This window comes from Sus scrofa, chromosome 6 (genome assembly GCF_054392235.1).
Source record: "Sus scrofa isolate SSC_HxYL_T2T_F1_AM1 chromosome 6, Sscrofa_HxYL_maternal_Yorkshire_Landrace_v2.0, whole genome shotgun sequence".
In the NCBI taxonomy this organism is placed as follows: domain Eukaryota; kingdom Metazoa; phylum Chordata; class Mammalia; order Artiodactyla; family Suidae; genus Sus; species Sus scrofa.
Window position 1 is genome coordinate 175,032,670 of NC_139388.1, and position 24,446 is coordinate 175,057,115.

Consider the following 24,446-nt stretch of genomic DNA (forward strand, 5'->3'; position numbering starts at 1 on the left):
GGGGAAGCCCTTTCTCTATCATTCATTCCTTTGTTCAACAGCTGTCGTCCTTTTCTTTTGGCCACGCCCAGTCCCCAGGGCCAGAACGGACCCGCACCACAGCAGCGGCCAGAGCCACAGAGAGACAACTGCGGAATCCTTAACCCACTGAGCCAACAGGGAACTCCTCAACAACCAACTTCTGAGTACCTAGATCTGCCACACATTGTTATGGACTCTGAGGAGGTAGTAGTTATCAAAATGCAGTACTCGCTTTCTTGGATCTTAATTCTGGCAAAATTAAATAGATAATAATAACATGGAAAGGGAATGTTGCCAGACGTTCCAGTAAATAATGAATTGCCCACCGTCAAGCCATTAGCCACTGCAGCTGCAGCTGATGGTGTGCCTGAGGGGAAGCCAGGCTGGAGAAAAGTTCGCTGCATCCTGGCCCTAGATAGTAAAGACGCATAGCTAAGGGATAATTTCAGTGAGCCCAAACGCTTGCATCTTCGTATACATAGAAAAGCATTAAAATCATCAACTTGAGACGTCTGGGTTTTTGTGTGCGTTTAACCGTAATCTTCTTGTGTTTGATTACATGTTTTTCTTCAGCAAAAACTCCTATGTATCTTGGCTCTTCCATTACCTCTTCAGAGCTGTTGCTCAGAGCTATCGGAGGGGCTGTTTCCCAGGCTAGCCTCCTGAGTAAGGTCCCCAAATAAAACTTAACTGGCAACTTTTAGGTTGTGCACTTTTCTTCCGTCCACAATCAATAGAAAAATAGAAATACTACAGGAGGTCGTTAGAGCCATGCAGAAAAAGGAAGCAGCATGTGCAGAGGAGGATAGAGGATGACCGGGGCTCCTCTTTCTGGTAATAGCAATATTCATATCAGCCCACCTCAGGAAACAAAAATTAAATTAAAAATAAAGGAGCGGAGTTCCCGTCGTGGCGCAGTGGTTAACGAAGCCGACTAGGAACCATGAGGTTGCGGGTTCGGTCCCTGCCCTTGCTCAGTGGGTTAACGATCCGGCGTTGCCGTGAGCTGTGGTGTAGGTTGCAGACGCGGCTCGGATCCTGCGTTGCTGTGGCTCTGGCGTAGGCCGGTGGCTACAGCTCTGATTGGACCCCTAGCCTGGGAACCTCCGTATGCCGCGGGAGCGGCCCAAGAAATAGCAAAAAAAAGACAAAAATAAATAAATAAATAAATAAAGGTTCTCCCCCTGGTGGCTCAGCCGGTTAAGGATCTGGCGGCGTCCTCACTAGGGTGGCGTGGTTTCCATCCCCCGCATGCCAAGGGTGCAAAACAAAACACACACACACACACACACACAAAACCAAAGGAGGAGTCACCATTGTGGCTCAGCGGTAACGGACCTGACTGCTATTCATGAGGATTCAGGGTTGGCTCCCTGACCCTGCCCAATGGGTTGAGGATCCAGCACTGTTGTGAGCTGTGGTGTATGTAGGTCATGGGCCCGGCTCGGATCTGGCTGCTGTAGCTGTGGTGTAGGCAGGCAGGTGCAGTTCCAATTCCACCCCTAGCCTGGGAACACAGGCAGTAGATGCGGCCCTTAAAAAATATATACTGATAAGTAGAAAATGTATATTGTTAACTGGTAGACTTATATTCCTGAATACAAAAACCTATTATAAAGTTATAGTAATTAAGACAATGAAGTAGGTATTGGTGCAAAAATAGATAAACTGAAGAATGGAACAAAAGAATCCAAATTCAGGTATACATTTGGGCCATCACCTGATTAGGGGCAAAAGTGGAGGAAGAAGATCTTTTAAATAAATTGGTCTTGGGTCAATTGGATATTCATATCAATCCCTAGTTTACAACATAAATAAAAATCGGTCCAGATGGATTGCAAGTCTAAATGTGATAGATAAAACAATAAAAGAATTTTAGAAGTAGTAGAGTATTTTAACAACTTTGAAATGTTCATAGATTTACTACACAGAATAAAAAGTTAAAAACATAAAGGACAAAAATTGATAAATCAATACAGATTAAAAGTAAGGGCCAGATATTTCAGGTACTTTTAGCGAGAGTGTAAATTGGTAGAACTATTTCAGAAAAGTATTTGGCAGTGGTATTTACTAAAGCTGAACATTAGGATCCAGTGATTCCGTTCTTAGATATATAACCAAACGGATACATATATTCACCAAAAGACATATACTAGAATGTTCACAGCACATGTTTTATATTGACCCCAAACAGGAAACCACCAGCAGTGGAATGGGCAATAAATATTGCTATATCATACAACAGAGTGAGCACAGAAATGGAAATAAAGATTTCAGCCACATACAACAATATTGATGAGCCTCACAAATATAGTATTGAGCAAAAGAAGCCAGATACAAAGGCATATATGTGATTCTATTTAAATAATATGCAAAAACAGGTAAAATTAACTGACAGTGTTAGAAGTTACCTTTTAGAGGCTAGTGAACGAAAGGCAGAAGAGGGGTACTTCTGGAATGCTGTAAATTTTGTTTTGTTTTGTTTGCATATGGAAGTTCCCGGGCCAGGGATTGAATCCAAGCCGCATCTGTGACCTGAACTGCAATTGTAGCAAAGCCTGATCCTTTAACCAGCTGTGCCAGACCTGGGAACAAACCCGCACCTCTGCAGCAATCGGAGTCACTGCAGTCTAATTCTTAATCTACTGTGCCACAGTGGGCACTCTGGTGAATTTTGTTCTTAATCTATGAGCTGGTTACACCAGATGTGTTTAATTTTGAAGACTCATCAGGATATTTATCTTTATATATGCAGTTTTCTGTATGAATACACAAGTTAATAGAGTTGCTTAAAAATGCATGTTGTAACATTCAGGGTAGTGACTAAAAGAATAGAAGTCGAGTATCTACCTTCAAAGACGGGGAAAAGGAGGGGAAAAGGAGCAACAAAATATAAACAACCCCAAAGAGAGTAACTTTGAATATGGAACTATTGTTTACAGGGTAATTCAGGAATGTCCCTCTGATGTGATGCTATTTGACCAGAGGCCACAGAGGTCAAGAAGCGAGCCACACTGATATCTGGAGAAAAAGCATTTTAGCAGAAGCGAAGGCCTTGAGGTGGGAGCATGTGTGGACATATGCATGTAAGGAATGCTGTATTGAGGCAAATCATAACAAGAACGTAAGTCATATGGGCACTCTCTGGAGAATAAACTCTGGGGGATGCAAGTGTGCAATAATCCATGTGAAAGAAAACAGTGAACTAGGTGGTAGGAATAGAGGTGATAAGAAAAGATACACTTCGAAGATGGAGCTGACAGAATTTTCTGATGGATTAAATTACTGTTAAATGTTTAATCCATTTTCTGATGGATTAAATTACTGTCAAAGATGATTCCGATTGAGCAGTTAGATGTTCCTATTTACTGAGACAGGAAATACTGGAGGTAGAGCAGGTTCAGAAGTGGACTTGTTAAACTTGAGATGCCTGTTACCCATCCTAATACACACCCACGGGTCAAGTATGCATTTGGAACTAAGAATGTGAAGTGCTGAGTTTGGAGCCGGAAACATACATTTGGGTGTGTGGAGTTCCCTTCGTGGCTCAGCAGTTAACGATCCCGACTAGGATCCATGAGGATGCAGGTTCGATCCCTGGCTCCGCGCCACAGGCTAGGGATCTGGCGTTGCCATGAGTGGTGGTGAAGTTCGAAGACGCGGCTCGGATCTGGTGTTGCTATGGCTGTGGTGAAGGCTGGCAGCTGTACCTCGGATTCGACCCCTAGCCCGGGAACTTCCATATGCCGTGGGTACAGCCCTAAAAAGCAGAGAAAGAAAGAAAGAAAGAGAGAGAGAGAGAGATAGAGAGGGAGGGAGGGAGGGAGGGAAAGAAAGAAAGAGAAAGAAAGAAAGAAAGAAAGAGAGAAAGAAAGAGAGAAAGAAAGAAAGAAAGAGAGAAAGGAAAGAAAGAAAGAAAGAAAGAAAGAAAGAAAGAAAGAAAGAAAGAGAAAGAGAGAAAGAAAGAGAGAAAGGAAAGAAAGAAAGAAAGAAAGAAAGAAAGAAAGAAAGAAAGAAAGAAAGAAAGAAAGAAAGAAAGAAAGGAAGAAAAGAAAGAAAGAAAGAAAGAAAAAGAAAGAAAGGAAAGAAGGAAAAAATTTGGCTGTGCTATGGATGGTCTGAATGTGTGTGTCCCCTCCCAATTCACGTATTGAAATCCTCAAACCCAATTAATAGAGTTAAGAACTGGGGCATTTGGGAGGTGCTTAGGTCAGGAGGGCGGAACCTCAGATTAGATTGAAAAAAAGACCCACAGGAGTTCCCACCATGGCACAGTGGGCTAACAACCCCACATTGCTGAAGCTGTGACTTAGGTTACAACTGCAGCTCAAATTTGATCCCTGGCCTGGGAACTTCTGAAGAAGGAACAGAGGGCTCCCTAGGTCCTTGCACTGTGTGAAGACACAAGGAGAAGTCAGCAGTCTGCAACCCAGAAGAGGTCTTTCACCAGAAGTGACCATGCTGGTCTCCTGATCTTGGACTTTCAGCCTCCAAAACAACTGTGAGCAATGAATTTCTGTTGTTTATAAGCCACCCATTCTATGATGGTTTTATTATAGCAAACAGAACAGACTAAGACAGGGTGTTAGCAACAGAGGGAGAGGGAGAGAGTTTCTTTCCTGGTGTCTCTCTCTTTTCTTTTTTTTTTTTTTTTTTCTTTTAAGGACCAAACATATGACACATGGAAGTTTCCAGGCTAGGGGCTGAATCAGAGCTGCAGCTACAGCCACAGCCAACACCAGATCCAGGCCATGTCTGTGACCCACACTGCAGCTCGTGGCGATGCCAGATCCTTAACCCACTGAACAAGGCCAGGGATCAAACCCACATCCTCACGGATACTAGACGGATTTGTTTCCACTTCACGACAATGGGAATGCCCTCTGGTGTCTCTTCTGAGAAGGGCACCAGTTCCTTCATTAAGGTCCCACTCTGGTGACTTCATCTAACCCAACCATCTCCCCAAAGCCCCTTCTCCAAATACCATCACATACATATGCCTCAACATACATATTTTTAAGAGAAACTTTTAGAAAAATGAAGATAAGGCTTACCTGTGTTTTGAAATCAATTACATATATTTTCATAAACATATGTCTCATTGGAGAAATTAAAGACACATGAATGTCACAGCCCAGTTCCCATCCCAGTTTAATCCATCCAGCATTTCAACTGCTTAACCAGGCCACGTTGGACTTATCATTTATCCCCTCAGATCTTCAAAGTCTTTATTTATAAAATGTGGGGGAAATAATAGTACCCATTTCATAGAGATGATGTAGTTTAAATAAGGTCATCTAGGCAGATGTACAGAGCATATCTGGCACCATCAGTTGAAAGAGGATGATAAACAATGAGGGGTATTCAGATAATTGACTAGAAATTTGGAAAGTAGGAGTTCCTTTTGTGGCTCACCAGGTTAAGAACCCACGTAGTATCCATGAGCATGCAGGTTCCATCCCTGTCCTTGCTCAGTGGGTTAAAGACCTGGCATTACTGTGAGCTGCAGGGCAGGTGGCTTGGATCCCGTGTTGCTGTGGCTGTGGTGTACACCAGCAGCTGTCGCTCCAATTCAACTCCAATCTGGGAACTTCCATATACCACACGTGCAACCCTAAAAAAGACAAAAACAAAGAAAGAAAGAAATTTGGAATGTAGAAAATTTTGGATCCTCAATTGCATAAGTTGTAAAAACACAAACTCAAAATATAGAAAATAATTTTTTCAGTGACAACATGAACAAAAGCCATAAAAATAAATTCTCTGTGGAGGGATGAGGTAAACGGGATTGGAGGACGGTTGAAGGGGTAGAGCCTGGCTTTCCTTGTGAGAGGGACTGCTGATGCCACCGCTCAGTCCCCGTTTTGCCCCTGTTTCTACTGCCTCTGGTATCCCTGATACCAGGGCAACTTGTCCTTCTCCAGAAAATAAACTCTATAGTCTCCTTCGGGATGAAGGAAAGTGATAATGTAAAGTCATGTTTACAAAATAAACTCATGTAGATGACCAGCCCTACTTAACTGCATTTTAAACAAATTAACTTCAAAATACCCTTTTTTTTTTCCTTAAAAGTGTGTCAGTTATGATTCACAGTTCTTACAGGCTTATAAATTCTGACCCATTTGCAAAGAAAAAAGGAAAACAAAAAAGACTTCCTCACTTATAAAATCTAAGTGAGATAGTAGAATTGCTCTTCTCTATTGTCATCATAGATACATCATTCAATTCAGTTCAAATCAAAACAATTCCACAAACATTTATTGAGTCCCTGCTGTGTGCCAGGCACTATTCCAGGCACTTGTGATACACCAGGGAACAAGAGGCCCCTGCTCTCATGGAGCTCACACACTAATAAGGGGAAACAACAGCAAATAATAAGCATAATAAATATGCAAAGTATCTAGGATGTTAGGTGATATGTCATGTGGACAAAGAAAGAATAGAATGACTTAGGGAGGTTGGGAATATTGAAGATAGCGAGTAAGGGACAGGTTGCAACATTGAGTAGTGTGGTCAGAATAGGCTTCGTGTGAAAAGACAACATTCAAGGAAAGATGAGACGGGAAGGGTAGGATGTCTGATGGAACAGCTAGTGTAAAGGGCTGATGGCAGAACAGGCTGGAATTCAGAAGGGAGATCTGGGCTGGAGACATGAATTTGATGGCATCCTAAGCCAAAAGATTCTGAGATCACTGAGTCACAGATGGTCAGCAGAGAAAGGTGGTGGTCATGCCTTTCACTAAAAGAAGCGACCAGAGAAACCCATATTCTTGGGAAATCTATGACCACAGAAACGTCTAAGACTATAGATAAGGAATAGTGCGTATCCCCACTCTTTCTGCCCATCCAAGTCACACAGGACTTAAGAATTAGAAGCCAGTTTTTTTTTTTTTTAAGTCAATATACTAACAGAAAATATCTAGAGATAATGGGATATATTCTGGCTTAATAGCTTTAACTTTTTTTTTTTTTTCCTCTCTCTGTGGTATGTGGAAATTCCCAGGCCAGGGATGGAACCTGTGCCACAGTAGCGACCTGAGCCGCTGCAGTGACAAGACTGGATCCTTAACCCACCACACCACTCCAACAGCTTTCCTTTTTTTTTTCTTTTTTTAGGGCTGAACATTCTGCAGGTGGAAGTTCCCAGCCTAGGGGTTGGGTCAGAGCTGCAGCTGCCAGCCACAGCAATACCACAGCCACAGCAATACCAGATCCAAGCTTTGTCTGCAACCTACACCACAGCTTATGGCCATGCCAGATCCTTAACCCACTGATTGAGGCCAGGGATCAAACCTGCGTCCTCATGGATACTAGTTGGGTTTGTTACTGCTGAGCTGTGACGGGAACTCCCCAACAGCTTGCCTTTTGACAGTTCGCAGAATGCTCAGGCAGTTGAATTGTTTGTTCTGCCATTTAACAGTAAGAAGTTGAACCTGATCAATTTCCAGTTATGTTTGGAAGGATGTAGTATTTATAAACAAGAAACACTGTGAGTCAATTCCTCTACTTCCTCTCTCATAGTTCCTTGCCTAAATTTGGCCTCTGTTGTCACCTTCTCCCTGGCCCTCTTTGATAGGCCTCTAAATGAGTTTCTCTGGGGGCTCTCACAAAGACCCTCTCACTCAATAGAAAGCACGTTTTAAAATCTAATATTGTATACTTGGCAATGGAAAGTGAAAAACAATTAAAATGGCGGCTGTAAATGTTAATATACCTATGTTTAAAAAAATCAATATACCCTAAGGAATTATGGCCTCATTTTCTTTGGTATAACAATGGCACTGCAGTTAAATCTTAAAAGACTGGTGGTTCTTTTAGAGATACATCCCAAAGCACCTGTGGATGAACAAAAAAAGGATCATTATGAACTGAACCTTACATAAATATCTCCATAAATAATTCCTAGTCTTTGATAACAGCATTACAATTTTTATTTTAAAAAACTTTTTGCGGAGTTCCCGTCGTGGCGCAGTGGTTAACGAATCTGACTAGGAACTATGAGGTTGCGGGTTCGATCCCTGGCCTTGCTCAGTGGGTTAACGATCCGGCGTTGCCGTGAGCTGTGGTGTAGGTCGCAGACGCGGCTCGGATCCCGCGTTGCTGTGGCTCTGGCGTAGGCTGAGCTACAGCTCGGATTAGACCCCTAGCCTCAGAACCTCCATACGCCGTGGGAACAGCCCAAGAAATGGCAAAGAGACCAAAAAAAACAAAAAACAAAAAACAAAAAAAAACAAAGAACTTTTTGCAACAAAATACCACAGGGAAGAAAAAGAAAATAAGACTTTGGGCACAGATATAAACAAACACACAAATTTGACATTAAAGAACAGTCTATTGCCAGTATTAATCATTTTATATACTCTCTAGCAGGAGTGGCAAACTATAGCCCTTGAGCTAAATGCAACCCAACACTCGTCTTTTAATTCTTACTTTATTTTTGGCCACACTTGCAGCATGAGGAACTTCCTGGGCCAGGGATCAAACCTGAGCCTCAGCAGGGACCTGAGCCATTGCAGTGACAACACTGAATCCTTAACCTGCTGTGCCATAAGGGAACTCCCAACATTTTTACACTTGATCTTAGCCAAAAGGCTGAGAAGCAATTCCCAACACTTTTAAAATAAAGTTTATTGGAACACAGATAAGCCCATTCATGTTGGTGGTTCTCACCTAGAAATTATCTTGCCCCCCAGGGAACACTGAACAATGTCTGGGGAAATTTTTGGTTGTCAAAATGGGTGGTGGTGGGGACTACTGGTATCTAGTGGCCATGCTGCTCAACACCCTACAATACACAGACAGCTCCCCACATCTGGCCTCCAATATCAGCAGTGCCAAGTTTGAGATACCCTGGTTTATATATTGTCTCTGGATGCTTTTGCACTAAAATGGTACTGACAGAGGTCATACGACCTACAATGCCTAACATGTTTACTATCTGGTCCTTCACAGAAAAAAGTCTTCCAATTCCTCTCCATAGAAAATCATAAAATACAAATAAGTATCTCAAATATAGCAGGTTATCCACCAAGTCTAGAAAACTCCCTTTAACATTATTTCTTCTAGAAATGAGACAACTGACATTTTTATTTATACCTCTTCTAGCACACAAAGGGCTACAGTAAGAGGTATATTTTATTCCAATTCATTAAAAAGTCACTTAAAACACTGAGTCTTGGAGTTCATGCTGTGATGCAATGGGTTAAAAATCCATCTGCAGTGGCTCAGTTGGATGTGGAGGTGAGTGTTCAATCCCCAGCCTGGTACAATGGGTTGAAGGATCTAACCCACTGCCACAGCTGAGCCATGGGTTGCAGCTGTGGCTTGGGTTCAATCCCTGGCCTGGGAACTTCCACATGCCATGGGTGCAGCCATTCAAAAAAAAAAAAAAAAAAAAAAAGAGAGAGAGAGAGCAGTGACTCTCAAAGCCAGTAATAGATCACTGAGCTGCCATAATGATTTCCCTGGCCCACAGCAAAATGAGAAAAATAAAGACAAAATTGGGAGATCTTCATAAAGCTAATTTAATTCATTGCAAAGGGCTGTTCTCTATGATTATAACCTTCCTATATTTTTAAATATTAAAATGCCCTCTATTTTCTGAAGCAATGCTGATTGAGAGGTAGTTTTTTTTTAATATGGTAAAATTAATAGTTGTAACATTGGATCAAACCATTAAAAAAATGATTGGTTCTTGGCATCCAAAAGTCAGAAAACCATGGATTTAGAGGCTTTTTCTCTGATTGGGGAACTCTCTGATACTGAACATATTTCACATACCATTGCTGAAGGTAGTTCTTAAATGTGTTTTGCAATGTCGAATAAGTGATGAACTACAACTGAAGGCTTTTCCACATTCATTACAATCATATGGTTTTTCTCCAGTATGAATTCTCTGATGTTTAGCAAAGGATGAATCATGCCTGAAAGCTTTCCCACAATGACTGCATTCATAAGGTTTCACTCCGGTATGGACTCTCTGATGGATAGAAAGATGTATTCTCTGGCTAAAGGCTTTCCCACATTCCTTACACTTATATGGTCTTTCCCCAGTATGAGTTCTCTGATGTTGAGTTAGGTATGTGCTGTGGCTGAAGGTTTTACTGCATACATTACAAACATAGGGTTTCACACCCGTGTGAATAATCTCATGTTGCCTAAGGTGTCTAATTTGGAAAAATGCTTTTCCACAGCCTTTGCATGTAAAAGGTTTCTCTCTGACATGAGTTCTCAAATGCTGAATCAGCCCAATGCTCTGGCTGAATGCCTTCTCACATATACCACACTCATAGGGCTTCTCCCCAGTATGAATTCGAACATGTTGAGTAAGAGATGATGGGTGTCTGAAGGTTTTCCCACATTCCTTACATTCATAGGGTTTCTCGCCAGTATGGATTCTCTGATGTGGAATAAGGGATGAACTTTGGCTAAAGGCTTTTCCACATTCTTTACATCTGAAAGGTTTCTCTCCAGTATGAATTCGCATGTGTTCTGTAAGATGAATGAACTGTTTGAAGATTTTTTCACAAATATTACATTCAAAGGTCTTCATTCTTGTACAACCTCTTGAATGATTAATCAAATCTAAATTGTATCTACTTTTCTTTCCAGATACATCATATTTATGGTGTCTTTTTCTTGGAGGACCTACTGGTCCTGGAATAACTTTTGAGTTCATATTGCCACTTTTCTCAAATCTATTAGATTCTTGGCCTCTTTCCTGAGTGGGTGTTTTCTTGTGGATCAAGAGCATTTGCCCCTCACTCATTCCTTGTTTCTCCTGGTGGTTTTCTAACTTGTGACACTGGGAGACTCTTCCCAAAGTGGACGTCAAGGTGCTTCCTCTAGTGGACTTTTCCATCATCAGGCAATGGTGTAATTCTTTCCATGAAAGTTCATTTTTTAAGGCTGACTCTTTGGTTTCTGTTTCACCCTTCAAGTCTGAAAGAAATTAAAAGATATAAATGACCCATATTCAACGCAATTTTTTTTCTTTTGATGTGTCTTTTGTCTTTTTAGGGCCACACCCATGGCATATGGAGGTTCCCAGGCTAGAGGTCGAATCAGAGCTGTCGCTGCCAGCCACAGCAACACCAGATCAAAGCTACATCTGTGACTTAGACCACAGCTCACGGCAACGCCAGATCCTTAACCCACTGAGCGAGGCCAGGGATGGATTCATTTCCTCTGCACCACGAAGGGAACTCCTCAACACACTATAAGAAATAAATGGCCACAGTGAGAACAGGAGGGGAAAAAATAACATACTAAGTACAGGAGGGTTGGACTGTCTTTAAGTAGGATCCTGCTGCCTAGAGAGCTGGTAAGAAGGTAATGAAGTGGTCTAAGCAAAGATGCGGTTAACAGTGTATGTGATAACTTTAAAAGTTGGGAGTTCATCCACATGAACTCTAAGAGGAAATGGGCTAAGAAAAGAGTGTCATTGTAAGGGCAAATATCAAGAGATAAGATAGGAAGATAAAGAGTCTAACACCATATCATCTCAAGCCCATTTTTCCATGAGAAAATTTTATTTACCTAAAAAAATTAAGTGTCTTAACTTTGTCCATGTTAAAAGAAAACATTAAATATAGACATGCGTTCACTAAAAAAGGATGGCCTTTCTCAATCTCATCCCCCTTTCCTTTAGTCTCTTAGGATTCTGGAATGTATCTTCCAGCTATTTCTCAATAACATATACATGAGAATTGTGCATTTGTGTATACATGGTCATGAATATATATTTGTAGCAAAAAAAGGGATCATGGAACACATACAGTTCTGAATGTTTTTTGTTTTTTTTTAAACTCAACTATATCTTATGGACCCCCTTCCATGTCTGTAAATTTAGATTTATCTCATTCTTTTTTTTTTTCTTCTTTTGTCTTTTAAGGGCTGCACCCTTGGCATATGGAGGTTCCCAGGCTAGGAGTCAAATTGGAGCTGTAGCCGCCAGCCTAAGACAGAGCCACAGGAACACAGGATCCGAGCAGAGTCTGTGACCTACACCACAGCTTATGGCAATGCCGGATCCTTAACCCACTGAGGGAGGCCAGGGATTGAACCCGTATCCCCATGGATGCTAGTCAGGTTCGTTAACTGCTGAGCCACGATGGGAACTCCTTATCTCAATCTTTTTAACAATTGTACTGCATTCCACTTACAGAAATATTCACTTGACTTTTCTCTATGAAAAATATTTAGTTTGGTTGCCAATTTTCCACTTTATCATTGTATATAAAATTGTATGCATTCCAGTCAATGTTTCATAGAAACCCTGGGTTGTGGGTATGTGTGCTATCAGTGAAAATGGGTACCTTTCCCTGCAATCTCATTGGATTTTTAACAATCTTTATAATTTTTGCCTATGTAAGAGATGAAAATGGTTTCTCAACTGGTGACAAAATATTAACTATAGTGTAAAATTTGAAAAGACAAATATATATTCTATCCATAGTATACATGACACAGCATTTTTCGGTGAGGGAGTGTTCTAGATTTTTACTGTCTATTCCTATCCAACCATTCTGGACCCTGTCATCCTAAGGCCCCAGCATTTCCTGTTCACAGCAAAATCTTACTCCCCAGGATGGCTAACTTCATTTCAGTAATAGCACATATTAAGTACTTAGTAATAGCTGGATAAATTTTGGCGTGGATGCCAAATCAGCAGAGGGAGTTCCCGTCATGACTCAGTGGTTAATGAATCCGACTAGGAACCATGAGGTTGCAGGTTCGATCCCTGGCCTCACTCAGTGGGTTAAGGATCCGGTGTTGCTGTGAGCTGTGGTGTAGGTCACAGATGCAGCTTGGATTCCGAGTTGCCGTGGCTGTGGTGTAGGCTGGCGGCTACAGCTCCAATCAGACCCCTAGCCCGGGAACCTACATATGCCGAGCATGCAGCCCTAGAAAAGATAAAAAGCCAAAAACAAAAACAAAACAAAACAAAAACAACCCCAAAAAACAAAATAAGCAGAGATGTTTGTATTACTATTATTATTATTATATCTTTGGTCCTTTTAGGACTGCACCTGCTGCATATGGTGGTTCCCAGGCTAGGGGGTGAATCAGAGCCATAGCTGCTGGCCTATACCACAGCCACAGCAACACCAGATCCTTAACCCATGGAGCAAGGCCAGGGATCGAATCCGCAACCTCATGGTTCCTAGTCAGATTCGTTTCCCCTGCACCACAACGGTAACTCCTGGATTATTTACTACAGGAAATAAAGTCATTCAACTTTTCTTTTTAGGATTAAAAACAAGATAAATGTGATATTCCAAGTGGTCAAATCTGGGAATAACATTCAAAATGTGTCAGAAAAAGAAAATAAGACATCAAAAAAATCCAACTAGAAATTATAGCAATTGCCACGAGATGACAGGAACCTGGCTTAGCAATGCCCCAACAGAGATGAAGAGAAGAAGTGGACCTAGCAGGTAATATCAAAGAGGAAATTATAGGGAATGAAGCAAAAACAGAGCAGAAAGCACAATGCAGTCGTACTGGTACCCGGATTTCTAGTCTTAAAGTCTGATAGAACAGGGGGAGTCAGGATGAGAACTTTTTTGGGAGAGAGACAGAGATGTGCTGGGCTTGAAGTCACAACAGTGTGTCGATGTAGAGACGTCCCAAACACCGGGGATATGTGGGAATAGAGTTCATACGAACTACAAGACAAAACTGAAAATATGCAGAATACAAGGGTCGAAGGGGTCATGTAAACCATCACAGTTCACTTGTGAGAGTTTGTGCAGAGATACAACAGGAGTGGAAATGACTGAGGTTTCTCAGGGATCGTGGCGGGGAAGGCTGGCTGTTCACTGAAATCTCTTCTCCCTACTTTCGGACACACAGCTGTACTCTAGTTCCCCCATCCTCCTTGAATTTAATTGGGTGAAGTAATGAGGGTCTCCCCCATGAAGCGAATGAGGGAGACTCCAAAATGAACTCCTCTGTGCTCTCCTGTCGCTGGCCAAACGCAGATGATGAGGCCGCCTTTGAGAATGACGGAATGCCATGTGAAAGAATCTCCGTCCCTGAATTGCCAGTGGAAGAGAAGTGTCCACCAAACTAAACGATTCCCCCAAATCAATATATGAGCAGGAAGAGTTCCTGCTGCTGTGTGGGGGATTAAGAATCTGACCAGAGGAGTTCCCGTTGTGGCTCAGCAGGTTAAGAACCTGACATAGTTTCCATGAGGATGTGGGTTTGATTCCTGGACTCACTCAGTGGGTTAAGAATCTGACTGCAGTGGCTCAGTTGCTGTAGAGATGCAGGTTCGATCCCTGGCCCGGTGCAGTGGGTTAAAGGACCTGGCATTGCCACTCGAATTCAGTCCCTGGCCTGGGAACTTCCACATATGCTTCAGATGCAGCAATTAAAAAAAAAAAAAAAAAAAAAAAAAAAAAAAAAAAGAGCAAGGGAGTTCTGCTGTGGTGCAATGGGAGGAGCAGTGTCTTGGGAGTGCTGGGACACAGGTTTGATCCCCGGCCTAGCACAGTGGGTTAAGGATCCATTGTTGCCCCAGCTGCAGATTAGGTCGAGAATGCAGCTCAGGTCTGATCCCTGGCCAGGGAACTCCATATGCCTCAGGGGCGGCCAAAAAAAAAAAGAAAAAAAGTGAGCAAGAAAGTCTTATTCTGTTTAAGCCAAACTTTAGAGTCTATTTGCTACAGTAGCTTAAAAGTCATAAATGATATATCTGCATTAAAAAGGAGACTGATGAGAAAGACTGAAAAGCAATGAGAGACAGTGGAGACAAAAATTACTGAACTAGCTGGTAGAGGAAACGATACCAAGAAGGAAATGACGTCCCCAGAACCTAATGCTGCCCTGTGATACAGCACCGTAAGAACACAAACTGTGGGAGTTCCCATCATGGCTCAGGGGAAATAAATCTGACTATATCCATGAGCACGCAGGTTCAATCCCTGGCCTTGTTCAGTGGATTAAGGATCTGGCATTGCTGTGAACTGTGGTGTAGGTCGCAGATATGGTTCAGATCTGGCATTGCTATGGCGTAGGAAACCTCCATATGCCGCAAGTGCGGCCACAAAAAGACCATTAAAAAAAAAACAAAAACCCACAAATTGTATACTCAGAATGACTAGAATTCAAATACTGGTTCCACCAAGTAGCAGCTGATGTACACATTTCTTAACCTAAGAGTCTTCTTTTCCTCATTTGTAAGATGGTATTAAAGTAAGCACAGGACTCACAGAAGCCAGCTTGGAATACAGCTGTCATTATACTGTTCTTCTTACCACTGGATTTGGTAAGAAGGAATTCTGTGGTGATTTCTCAAAGAGTTATAAATTATCTGAAATAAAAAGTTAAATTAGACAACTTAAAAAAAGAATCAGAATTGAAACTATGATTATAAGAAAAAGGAAAAAAAATTTAATGGAGTCATCAGAGAGAGGGAACGCCATGATAAAATGACACGAGAACCCAGTGAAGGGGGTCATTTTTGATGAGGAGCGATCCGTGAATACCTGAATGTCCAGGAGAAGAAACTATCATCAGGGCAAGGTCTCGAGTGCTGGAGAAAGCAAGGAAACCGTGGAAGTCAGGGCAGGAGAAATGGTGAAGCCAGCTAACCCTGATGAGAAAGGTATCTCTGTCTCTCTCTCTTTTTTTTTCCCATCTTTTTAGGGCCACACCCGAGGCATATGCAAGTTCCCAGCATAGGGGCGGAATCGGAGCTACAGCTGCCAGCCTACGTCACAGCCACAGCAACGTGGGATCCAAGCCACGTCTGCGACTTACACCACAGCCCACGGCAATGCCAGATTCTCGACCCACTGAGTGAAGCCAGGGATCAAATCCGCATCTCCATGGATACTCGTCAGATTTGTTCCCGCTGCACCACAACGGGAACTCCCAAGAAAGGTGTCCCCTCCTCCGACTCCAGAGAAACTGAGAAGAGGCAGCTGCAGGAATGGGAGACAGAGTGGTAATCAGGTTTCCCGTGGGTCTCACCATGTGGCTGCAGCCTTCCCCACGGTGGAGAAGCCTTTAAGCAGACCTCTCGGGACATGACAAAGGCCCCATCTGCCTTGCTCTTACCTGGACTTGGACCTCCCGAAACCTCTCTCTCCATCAGCCACGGTTCTTCTCCTTTCTCCAACTGTGAAATCACACCAGGCTTGGAAAGCTGGTATCCTGCTCACGAGGAAGAAAAAACCGCATGTGCTGAGCTCAAAGGGCATCACAAGAACGTAAAGAAAGGTCTTTGTTATTCAGGCCTTCTGAAGGGTGGAGTAGAAAGACCAGGGCAGAAAAGAAGACACCAATCTTAACTTGCTGTTCAGAATGAACTAGAGATCTCTAACACAGAACCACAAGCCCAAGCACAGCACTTTACTTAGAAATACAGATTTTTATTCCAATAGGCAGATGCTAGTTACAAGGGGAGCCCATCCTTACCCACGGAGACCAGGTTCCCGTAGTTCTCCAGCATCACCTCCCGGTACAGGTGCCGGTGAGCAGGGGCCAGCTGCCCCCACTCCTCCTGGGTGAAGTCCACGGATACGTCCCTGAAGGTCAACTGCTCCTAGAACACCACACACATTCCTTTTAGTCAGAGTTAGGAAGCTTCTGGAACCTTGTCCAGATGCTAAGAGAGACTCTAGCCAAGTTTTCCTGGACACCCTCTTGAAAACTGTGGCTGATTCTCTGCTGGAAGTTACAAAGCAATGCAGGGAGTGTGTGAGCTGTCTGTTAAAACTCATGATTTGGGAGTTCCAGTCGTGGCGCTGTGGAAACAAATCCAACTAGGAACCATGAGGTTACAGGTTCGACTCCTGGTCCAGCTCAGTGGGTTAAGGAGCCGGCTTTGCCATGAGCTGTGGTGTAGGTCACAGAGGCGGCTTGGATCTGGTGTTGCTGTGATGTAGGCCAGCAATTGTAGCTCCAATTGGACTCCTATCCTGGGAACCTCCATATGCCACAGGTGCAGCCCTAAAAAGAGAAAAAGCCAAAAAAAAAAAAAAAAAAAAAGCCAAATAAATAAATAAATAAAATAAAACTCATGATTTGGCTAAAGGCAAAACACTCAAGAAATATGTTAAAGAAGGACTGAGAACAGTATACAGTAGTTTAGATCAAGGACAACAGTAATCAGGAATAGTTGAGAAAAAGGAGCTAAGGTCCTAAGATTTTTATTCTTATTTTATTAAGACAGGGACCCTGGTTGGGCTGAAAGAACTGCTTAAAATGAGATCATTTCAGCATAGAAAAGCCTCTTGGCTGGGTATTTCTGTTAGTAAGCAAAGTATGCAAGAATGGCACATTTTTAGAGGCATGAATTCCACGTAGCAAGGAAGAGCCCTTGACCAAAGATATATTGTATTGTGAGGTATGAGAGCCTCTTAAGAAGGGTCTGATATGACTCTACACAAATTAAATAACCATTTGATAGCTATTTTAAAAAAAATATTACCAAATGCAAAGAGAACCCAGAAACCAGAAGGCTGAGATACTAACAAATTCCTTAAGTATGGAGACTATTTTAATGGTTTTTATATACTGTAAATAATTGTGGGAGTTCCTGTGGTGGCTCAGCAGAAACAAACCTGTACCCATGAAGATGCAGGTTCGATTCCTGGCCCTGGTCAGTTGGTTAAGGATCCAGCATTGCCTCAAGCTGAGGTGTAGGTTATAGACTCAGCTCGGATCTGTTGTTGCTTGGCTGTGGTGTAGGCTGACAGCTGCAGCTCCAATTTGACCCCTAGCCTGGGAACTTCCATATGCCACAACTACGGCCCTAAAAAAACCCAAAAGCAATTCTGAATGCATTTCAGACCTATTAGGCTGACACCAGCACCCACATTTAACCAATGAGAAAACTGAATTTGAGGAGCCTTGTACTGTGATTTTGGCAGTTAAGATCACAGTACTCTAAAACTCTTCTAAGGATCCATTCTTGTCACTGCTGTGGCTTGGGTTGCTGCTGGGGCACGGGTTTGATCCCTGGCCTGGGAACTTCTGCATGCCATGGGTAAGGGCAAAAAAGAAAAAAACCAAAACACCACCACCCACAAAAACCTCTCTGTTCTCAGAGTTCCCTTGTGGTGCAGCAGGTTAGGGATCTGGCATTGTCACTGCAGCAGCTTGGTCACTGCTGTCTGTGCCTTGGGTTCAATCCCTGGCCCAAGGAATTCCGTATGTCATGGGTGTGGCAAAACAACAACAACAACAACAAAAACAAACAAACACAAAACCAACCATACAAAAAACAAAACCAACCAAACAAACAAACAAACCCGTTTCCATTCTCTAATACCTCTCCTATATCTCCGTCTATATAGGTTTTCTCTGGTTATTCTATAAAATTTCTTGAGTCTTCCTCTGCTTCTGGGGTTTGGTTGTGCAGAGCTTTGCCTGCTGCCAGTGCCACTGGTTTTCCGAGGAGCTCATCTATGATACACAGACTCCTAAAGTACTCTTGGAAGTTCTTCCTCTTCTCCTCAGCCTACATAGCTTGCACTCTTTGTGACTCGTCATAGCTTCTCTACTCATTTCTCTTTTCATCTACAATTCTGCTCCAGGATGTGACCAAAAATCCTCTCTTAAAGGTGACTAATGAAGTGTGTACATCTCCAAGAATATCAGAACCCTACTCAGTTCATTTTAAAATGTTGCTTAGGAGTTCCCGCTGTGGTGCAGGGGGTTAGCGATCCAGCTTGTCTCTGTGGAGGGGCTGGTTCAAATCCCAGCCTGGCATTTGGGTTAAGGATTTGGCATTGCTGCAGCTGTGGCATAGGTTGCAGCTGCAGCTCAGCTTTAATCCCTGGCCTGGGAACTTCCATATGCCACAGATGTAGCTGAAAAAGAAAAAAAAAATAATAAAATAAAATAAAATGTTGCTTAAAATGTTTTACAATGTCTGTCTTTCCCTTGGATGATACTTTGTGAGGTTTAAGGGCAAGAATTACATTATATACTTTTCACCCCTACACACACACACACACACACACACACACACACGCAACATGACTTTTAAATTTGTTGTATAAATGGCTAGAGGTTTGCTAGAAATAAGAAGCTTCCTGAGGACGGATACTACTGGTGGGGCAATTACCTGTGAAATCAATCCATGCAGCCTAGTTTCCAACTGGCTGAGAAAATTCAATCTCAGAAAATCAAAGTTTAGGGCTCTTAAAATCTGAGAAACAGGGAGTTCCTGTTGTGGCTCAGCAGGTTACAAACCCAACTAGTATCCATGAAGACACGGCTTTGATCCCTGGCCTTACTCAATAGGTGAAGAACCCAGCATTGTCATGAGCTGCAGCATAGGTCGCAGGGCTCGGACCCTGCGTTGCTGTGGCTGTGGTGTACCTACAGCTCCCATTCAACCCCTAGTTTGGGAACTTCCATATGCCGCAGGTGTGGACCTGAAAGCAAAAAATCTGAGAAACAAGTTCAAGAAAGTGACAGGAAACTCCAACTCACCTGGGATTCTTCTGCCAGGGACCCAGATGTTGCTTCTTCCTCAAAGCTTTCTCCCTGGGTCTCATCAGCACCCCGAGATAGCAGAGCTGGGAAAGGAAAAGAGTGACGTGGTTTGCACCTCCCCAAATCCCCCAAATAGAACACCTGCCCGCAGACTTGCTGCATGTGGCCCCCCTCTCAGCACATGCAAAGAGGGACACTTAGAGCAACTCAAGAGCAGACTACAGCCTCCTAGTGCAGAGGATCTGCAGTGCGTTGCCTGCGGGGTTAATGCATTCCCAATGGCTAATGCTGGTCCAAAAATACAGACCTACAGGCTTTTCCTTTGTTCAAAAACCCTCAAAGGTTTCCCACTTCCAAGAAAGAAAAATCCAAATAAATAAATTTAAAAAAAGAAAAGAAAAACCAAGCACTTTATCGCAGATTTCAAGATTCCCCACAACCAGACCAAAGCTGCTGCTCCAAGTATCAGCTGCCTCTGAACACCAGCCTTCATTCACTGGACACAGTGCCCACATAATCCTCTTCACTCTCTGAACCCGGACAGCACCCACCTCAATACCGTCCCCCCAAGTCCTACTCCATGAAAAACTGAGGTATCCTTCTAGAGCAGTTCAAGCGAAGTGGTTTCGGATCCCTTAATGAGAAGAAAGCTTCCTCTCCCCTGGTCCCTCTACTGTGATATCTCAGGCTGCTCCTATTACACTTGTTTTTATAATTATCTCCTGCAATTGAGTATAGATAAGTATCTGCAGAGAAACTGGATCTGGTTCATTTTTTCCTATCTGCTACTTAAGCATAACACTCTGTCAGGCTGTGAGAATTCAAGAAATACTGGAAGAACCTAATGTATGAAAAACATGAAATAGCGACTAAGGCACATGAATCATTGTCCTTGTATTTTCCCCCCTAACTTTTTTTTGTTTTTTTCCTTTTCTTTTTGCCGTTTCTTGGGCCGCTCCCACGGCATATGGAGATTCCCAGGCTAGGGGTCCAATCGGAGCTGTAGCCGCCGGCCTACACCAGAGACACAGCAATGCGGGATCTGAGCCGCGTCTTTGACCTACACCACAGCTCACAGCAACACCGGATCCTTAACCCACTGAGCAAGGTCAGAGATCGAACCCGAAACCTCATGGTTCCTAGTCGGATTTGTTAACCACTGCGCCACGACGGGAACTCCAACCCCCTAACTTTTTACCATGAATACTGAACACCCATATATCTACCACATACATTCAATGATCCCTAACATTTTCCATATTTCCTTCATCTATATTTTTTTCTGAATCATTTCAAAAGTTGCAGGTATCATGACACATCCTCCCTAAATACTTCGAAGAATCTTCTCCTGCATAACCACAATACCAGTGATCACACTTCAGAGAGTTAACAATAATTCTATAGGCTCATCTAAATACTCAGTTCATACTCAGATTTCAACTGTTCCCAAACTGTCCTTCATTCTGGATTTTCTCCAAACCAGGAGCCAATCCAGGCTCAAACATTTAAAGTCTGAAAGTCTCTCTAGCTACTACTTCCCTTTTTTTGGCTGAGCCTGAGGCATGTGGAAGTTCCCAGGCCAGGGACTGAACCCACGTCACAGCAGCAACCCAAGCTGCTGCAGTGACCACACTGGATCCTGAACAGCTGAGCCACACCCAAACTGCAGTACCTCCCTCCTTTCACGACACTGGCTTTAAGAGGCAAGCACCCCCTCACCATATCCTCAAGGGGGGGGTTTCTCTTACTTCTCCATCCCCTATCTTTTCCTCAAGCCAGAAGTTCAGCCTTTAAGCTTAATTTGAATCAGGTCAAACATTTTAGGCAGGGATACTTCATGGGTGATACCATGTATATTACATGGCCCAGAATACACACAACGTCAGGTTATCCCATCACTGGGACCCTTTGTTAAGACAGTGACCACCAGATCTTGCCGTTGAAAAAGTATGTCCTTTCCCTGGCCTTTAGCACGTGATCTGTGGGGTGACACTTTGACACCGTGTGGATATCCTGCTCACGATCACCTTTCCAATTCTTCCATTTATAGTAAAATATTCCATTAGCCCTTCTACATTTATTATTGCAGGTATTTTCTGAAAAGGATCTAAAAAGTAAGGTAAGGGAGTTCCTGCCGTGGCGCAGTGGAAACGAATCTGAGTAGGAACCATGAGGTTTCGGGTTCGATCCCTGGCCTCGGTCAGTGGGTTAAGGATCTGGCGTTGCCGTGAGCTGTGGTGTAGGTTGCAGGCACGGCTTGTATCTGGTGTTGCTGTGGCTGTGGTGTAGGCCAGCGGCAACAGCTCTGATTAGATCCCTCGCCTGGGAAGCTCCACATGCTGCAGGTGTGGCCCTCAAAAAGACAAAAATAAAAAAAAATAAAAAAAATAAAAAATAAGCAATGTGAATACATCCTCTGTTCCCATAATAATCATTTTCAGAGTAATAAATCAGTGTTATTTGTCACTTCCAATGTTAGGAGATGAGTTTTCTCCCCCTTCTTTCTCTATTTTATTTTACTTATTTATTTTTGTCTTTTTAGGGCTGCACCCGTTGCATATGGAAGCTCCCAGGCTAGGGGTCAAATCAGAGCTGTAGCTGCCAGCCTACACCACAGCCACAGCAACGCCGGATCCTTAACCCACCAAGCGAGGCCAGGGATTAAACCTGCATCCTCATGAATGCCAGTCAGATTCCTTTCCACTGAGCCACGATGGGAACTCCCCTTATTTCTTTAAGTGTCATCACAAACTTGTGGCATTTTATTTATTCAAGGTTTTACAATCAATCTGGACATTTAAACTGTCCCCAGTTTGACCCGGGCTGTTGCATCCTTCTGGTACACTGTCCATTAGCCTTTGAGCTCTTCCTTGCTATTTTAGCACAAGACACTCTAGTCTCACCTGGTACTTTCCCTGCTGCTTCCGACTTTTGACCTACCCACCAAGTACTTAGGTCATTCATTTGACACATTTCCTCACTGCAAAGTAAGGACAATCAGGCCAGTCCTCCCAGGCTCACGCACACTCATGGGGAAGATGAAAAGAAATAACATAAACAGTCACGACTCTGAAATATTGGTTTCAGGATGAACTAACCCCTACCACTATGGAAAAGCCCACACTAGGAGCAATAATCAAAGAACTACAGAGACCCTTGACCCAACTGTCTCCCCAAGAAATGCTTCTGCTCAGGTGTCCACTTTCCTTCCCAACCTCGAGGATGTTCCTTTTTCTCCCTCCCACCCACCGTCTATTCTCACCTTCTCCTTCCGACATCTCAGGCACGTCCTCCCACAGGGGCGCGCCCTCCGGGGCCTTCTCTGGATGGTGCAACTTCACCCAGGAGCTGGTCTCGGCGGGCAAGGAAATCAGGAGCCGCTGGAGCATGACGACTTCGGGGCTCCTTTCCGGGGATCTCTGGCTCAACCCACAAGGCAGAGAGTCCTGACTGGGCTTGTCCACTTTTGATGAGGAAACTGACAGAAATTCCGAAGGGAGGCTTCCCAGTTGCACGGTTCCACTCCCGGGAACCCGGCAGATACACGCGCCCAAATCCAGAGTCTGCACCTTTCACTCTCTAGGCTCTCAAGGCACACCTGCCATCCTTGCGCTCCAACTGTCTCCTCAGCAAGCAGCTAGAGGCTCCAGGTGCTTGTTCTAAATCGCCACCTCTACAGTCCCCTGGCCATACTGGGCAGAAAACATCAGAGTCAGCAAAAGGATCCAGAAGGTTCTATCGCATGGTCAGAAATCTAGAACTTGCACCACTGAAATTTTTTTACAAAAGATAATATGGAGACCGTGGATACAGAGAGCCCACATGGTCCGGAACACTGCGCTGTGTCCTAAGGTATAAAGAGAGAAATAAAAGTGGTTCTTTGTTTTAGTAAAAGACTAGGTTATTTTAAACCTCAGACTGAGATTGTTAAGTCTGAGATTGGGAATCAAAGATTGGGAATCAAAAAGAATCTGGATTTGAATCCCAGCTCCTTCACTTGTTGGCTGTGCCAAATCACCTAACCTCTCGAATCCGTTTCCTCCTCCCTAAACGCAAAGGAGAAGCCTTTCTCCAGGGCTGGCCCGGCCCTGCCCAGCCTTCGCAGCCTTTGTTTGAGCCCAACTCGGGGCCACACCGCGCGCCACGGGTGACAGCGTGCGGGATGGAAGTGGTCGCTTCCCGGCTTGTCCCCGCTCCAGACCCCGGGCAGCCCCTGCTCACCCCTCGCGCCAGCTCGGACAGCAAGGGCGACCCCTCCCGCCGCTGCGAGCCGGGCTCCGCGGAGCCCGGAGACGCCCCTTGTCACGCAGTTTGGGCCCGTGCGCAGGCGCGGAAGCACCCTCCGCGCGCCGTTCCCGGCATCCTCCGGGGCACCCCGCCCACTCGCCAGCACCTGCCGGGGTACCCGCCGGGCCGGTGCGTCCCTCTCGGCTTGCCTGCCGCCTGGGACCCGGACGCAGGGTGAGGCTCCTGCGGAAGGAGACGGAGCCTGTGTTCTCGTCCTGGTGGGGCTGCTCGGTAGAACCAGCTCTCTTCTTCCAGGAACGGAGGTGTGGCTGCGTCCTTGGAGAGACTTAACTCTTTGTATCTCTTTTTTTGTCGAAACAACCTTGGTGTAAAAGACTCCATATCACTTTGACTTAATATGCATGTGGAAAAGTGGAATGGAACCCAGAGTTTCATTGAAAGACTGCCACAGTCAGTTCGTTTTTCTAGTATTCTGCAAGTTCTTATGTTAATTGGTTTTCTTAGATTTCTGAAATACCGCAAAATAGTTATTACTTGTAATCTCACCAGAGTAACCATCGCTAACATCTGGTACACAGACTTACCTACACACACAAACACACCCACACACCCATTTTTGGCTTTTTCGTGGATTTTTATGTATTTTCTGCAGAAATGATTATACCGTAATGCTGTTCATCTTGAACATATATAGCCTACAAAAAATAACTTAGGAA

General features: G+C 43.8%; 1 protein-coding gene across 14 annotated transcripts; it reads right to left on the bottom strand.

Moving 5' to 3' along the window:
• Window positions 1-6,251: 6,251 nt before the first annotated feature.
• ZFP69B (ZFP69 zinc finger protein B) lies at window positions 6,252-23,793 on the bottom strand. Of its 14 annotated transcripts, none has more exons than XM_005665522.4 (7): window positions 23,704-23,793; window positions 22,745-23,329; window positions 19,480-19,565; window positions 16,453-16,579; window positions 16,093-16,188; window positions 9,802-10,962; window positions 6,252-7,857 (listed from the first exon to the last, which is right to left on the bottom strand). In XM_005665522.4, exons 2-7 carry the CDS (start codon window positions 22,869-22,871, stop codon window positions 7,769-7,771), a joined length of 1,686 nt encoding a protein of 561 aa, XP_005665579.1. In that variant the 5' UTR covers window positions 22,872-23,329; window positions 23,704-23,793; the 3' UTR covers window positions 6,252-7,768. The 14 variants fall into 14 exon arrangements, with proteins under 14 accessions (XP_005665579.1, XP_084821775.1, XP_084821770.1 ...); XM_084965649.1 differs by having other exon boundaries at window positions 6,252-7,038; window positions 9,495-10,962; XM_084965644.1 differs by having other exon boundaries at window positions 6,252-7,252; window positions 8,178-10,962.
• Between the last annotated feature and the right edge of the window lie 653 nt (window positions 23,794-24,446).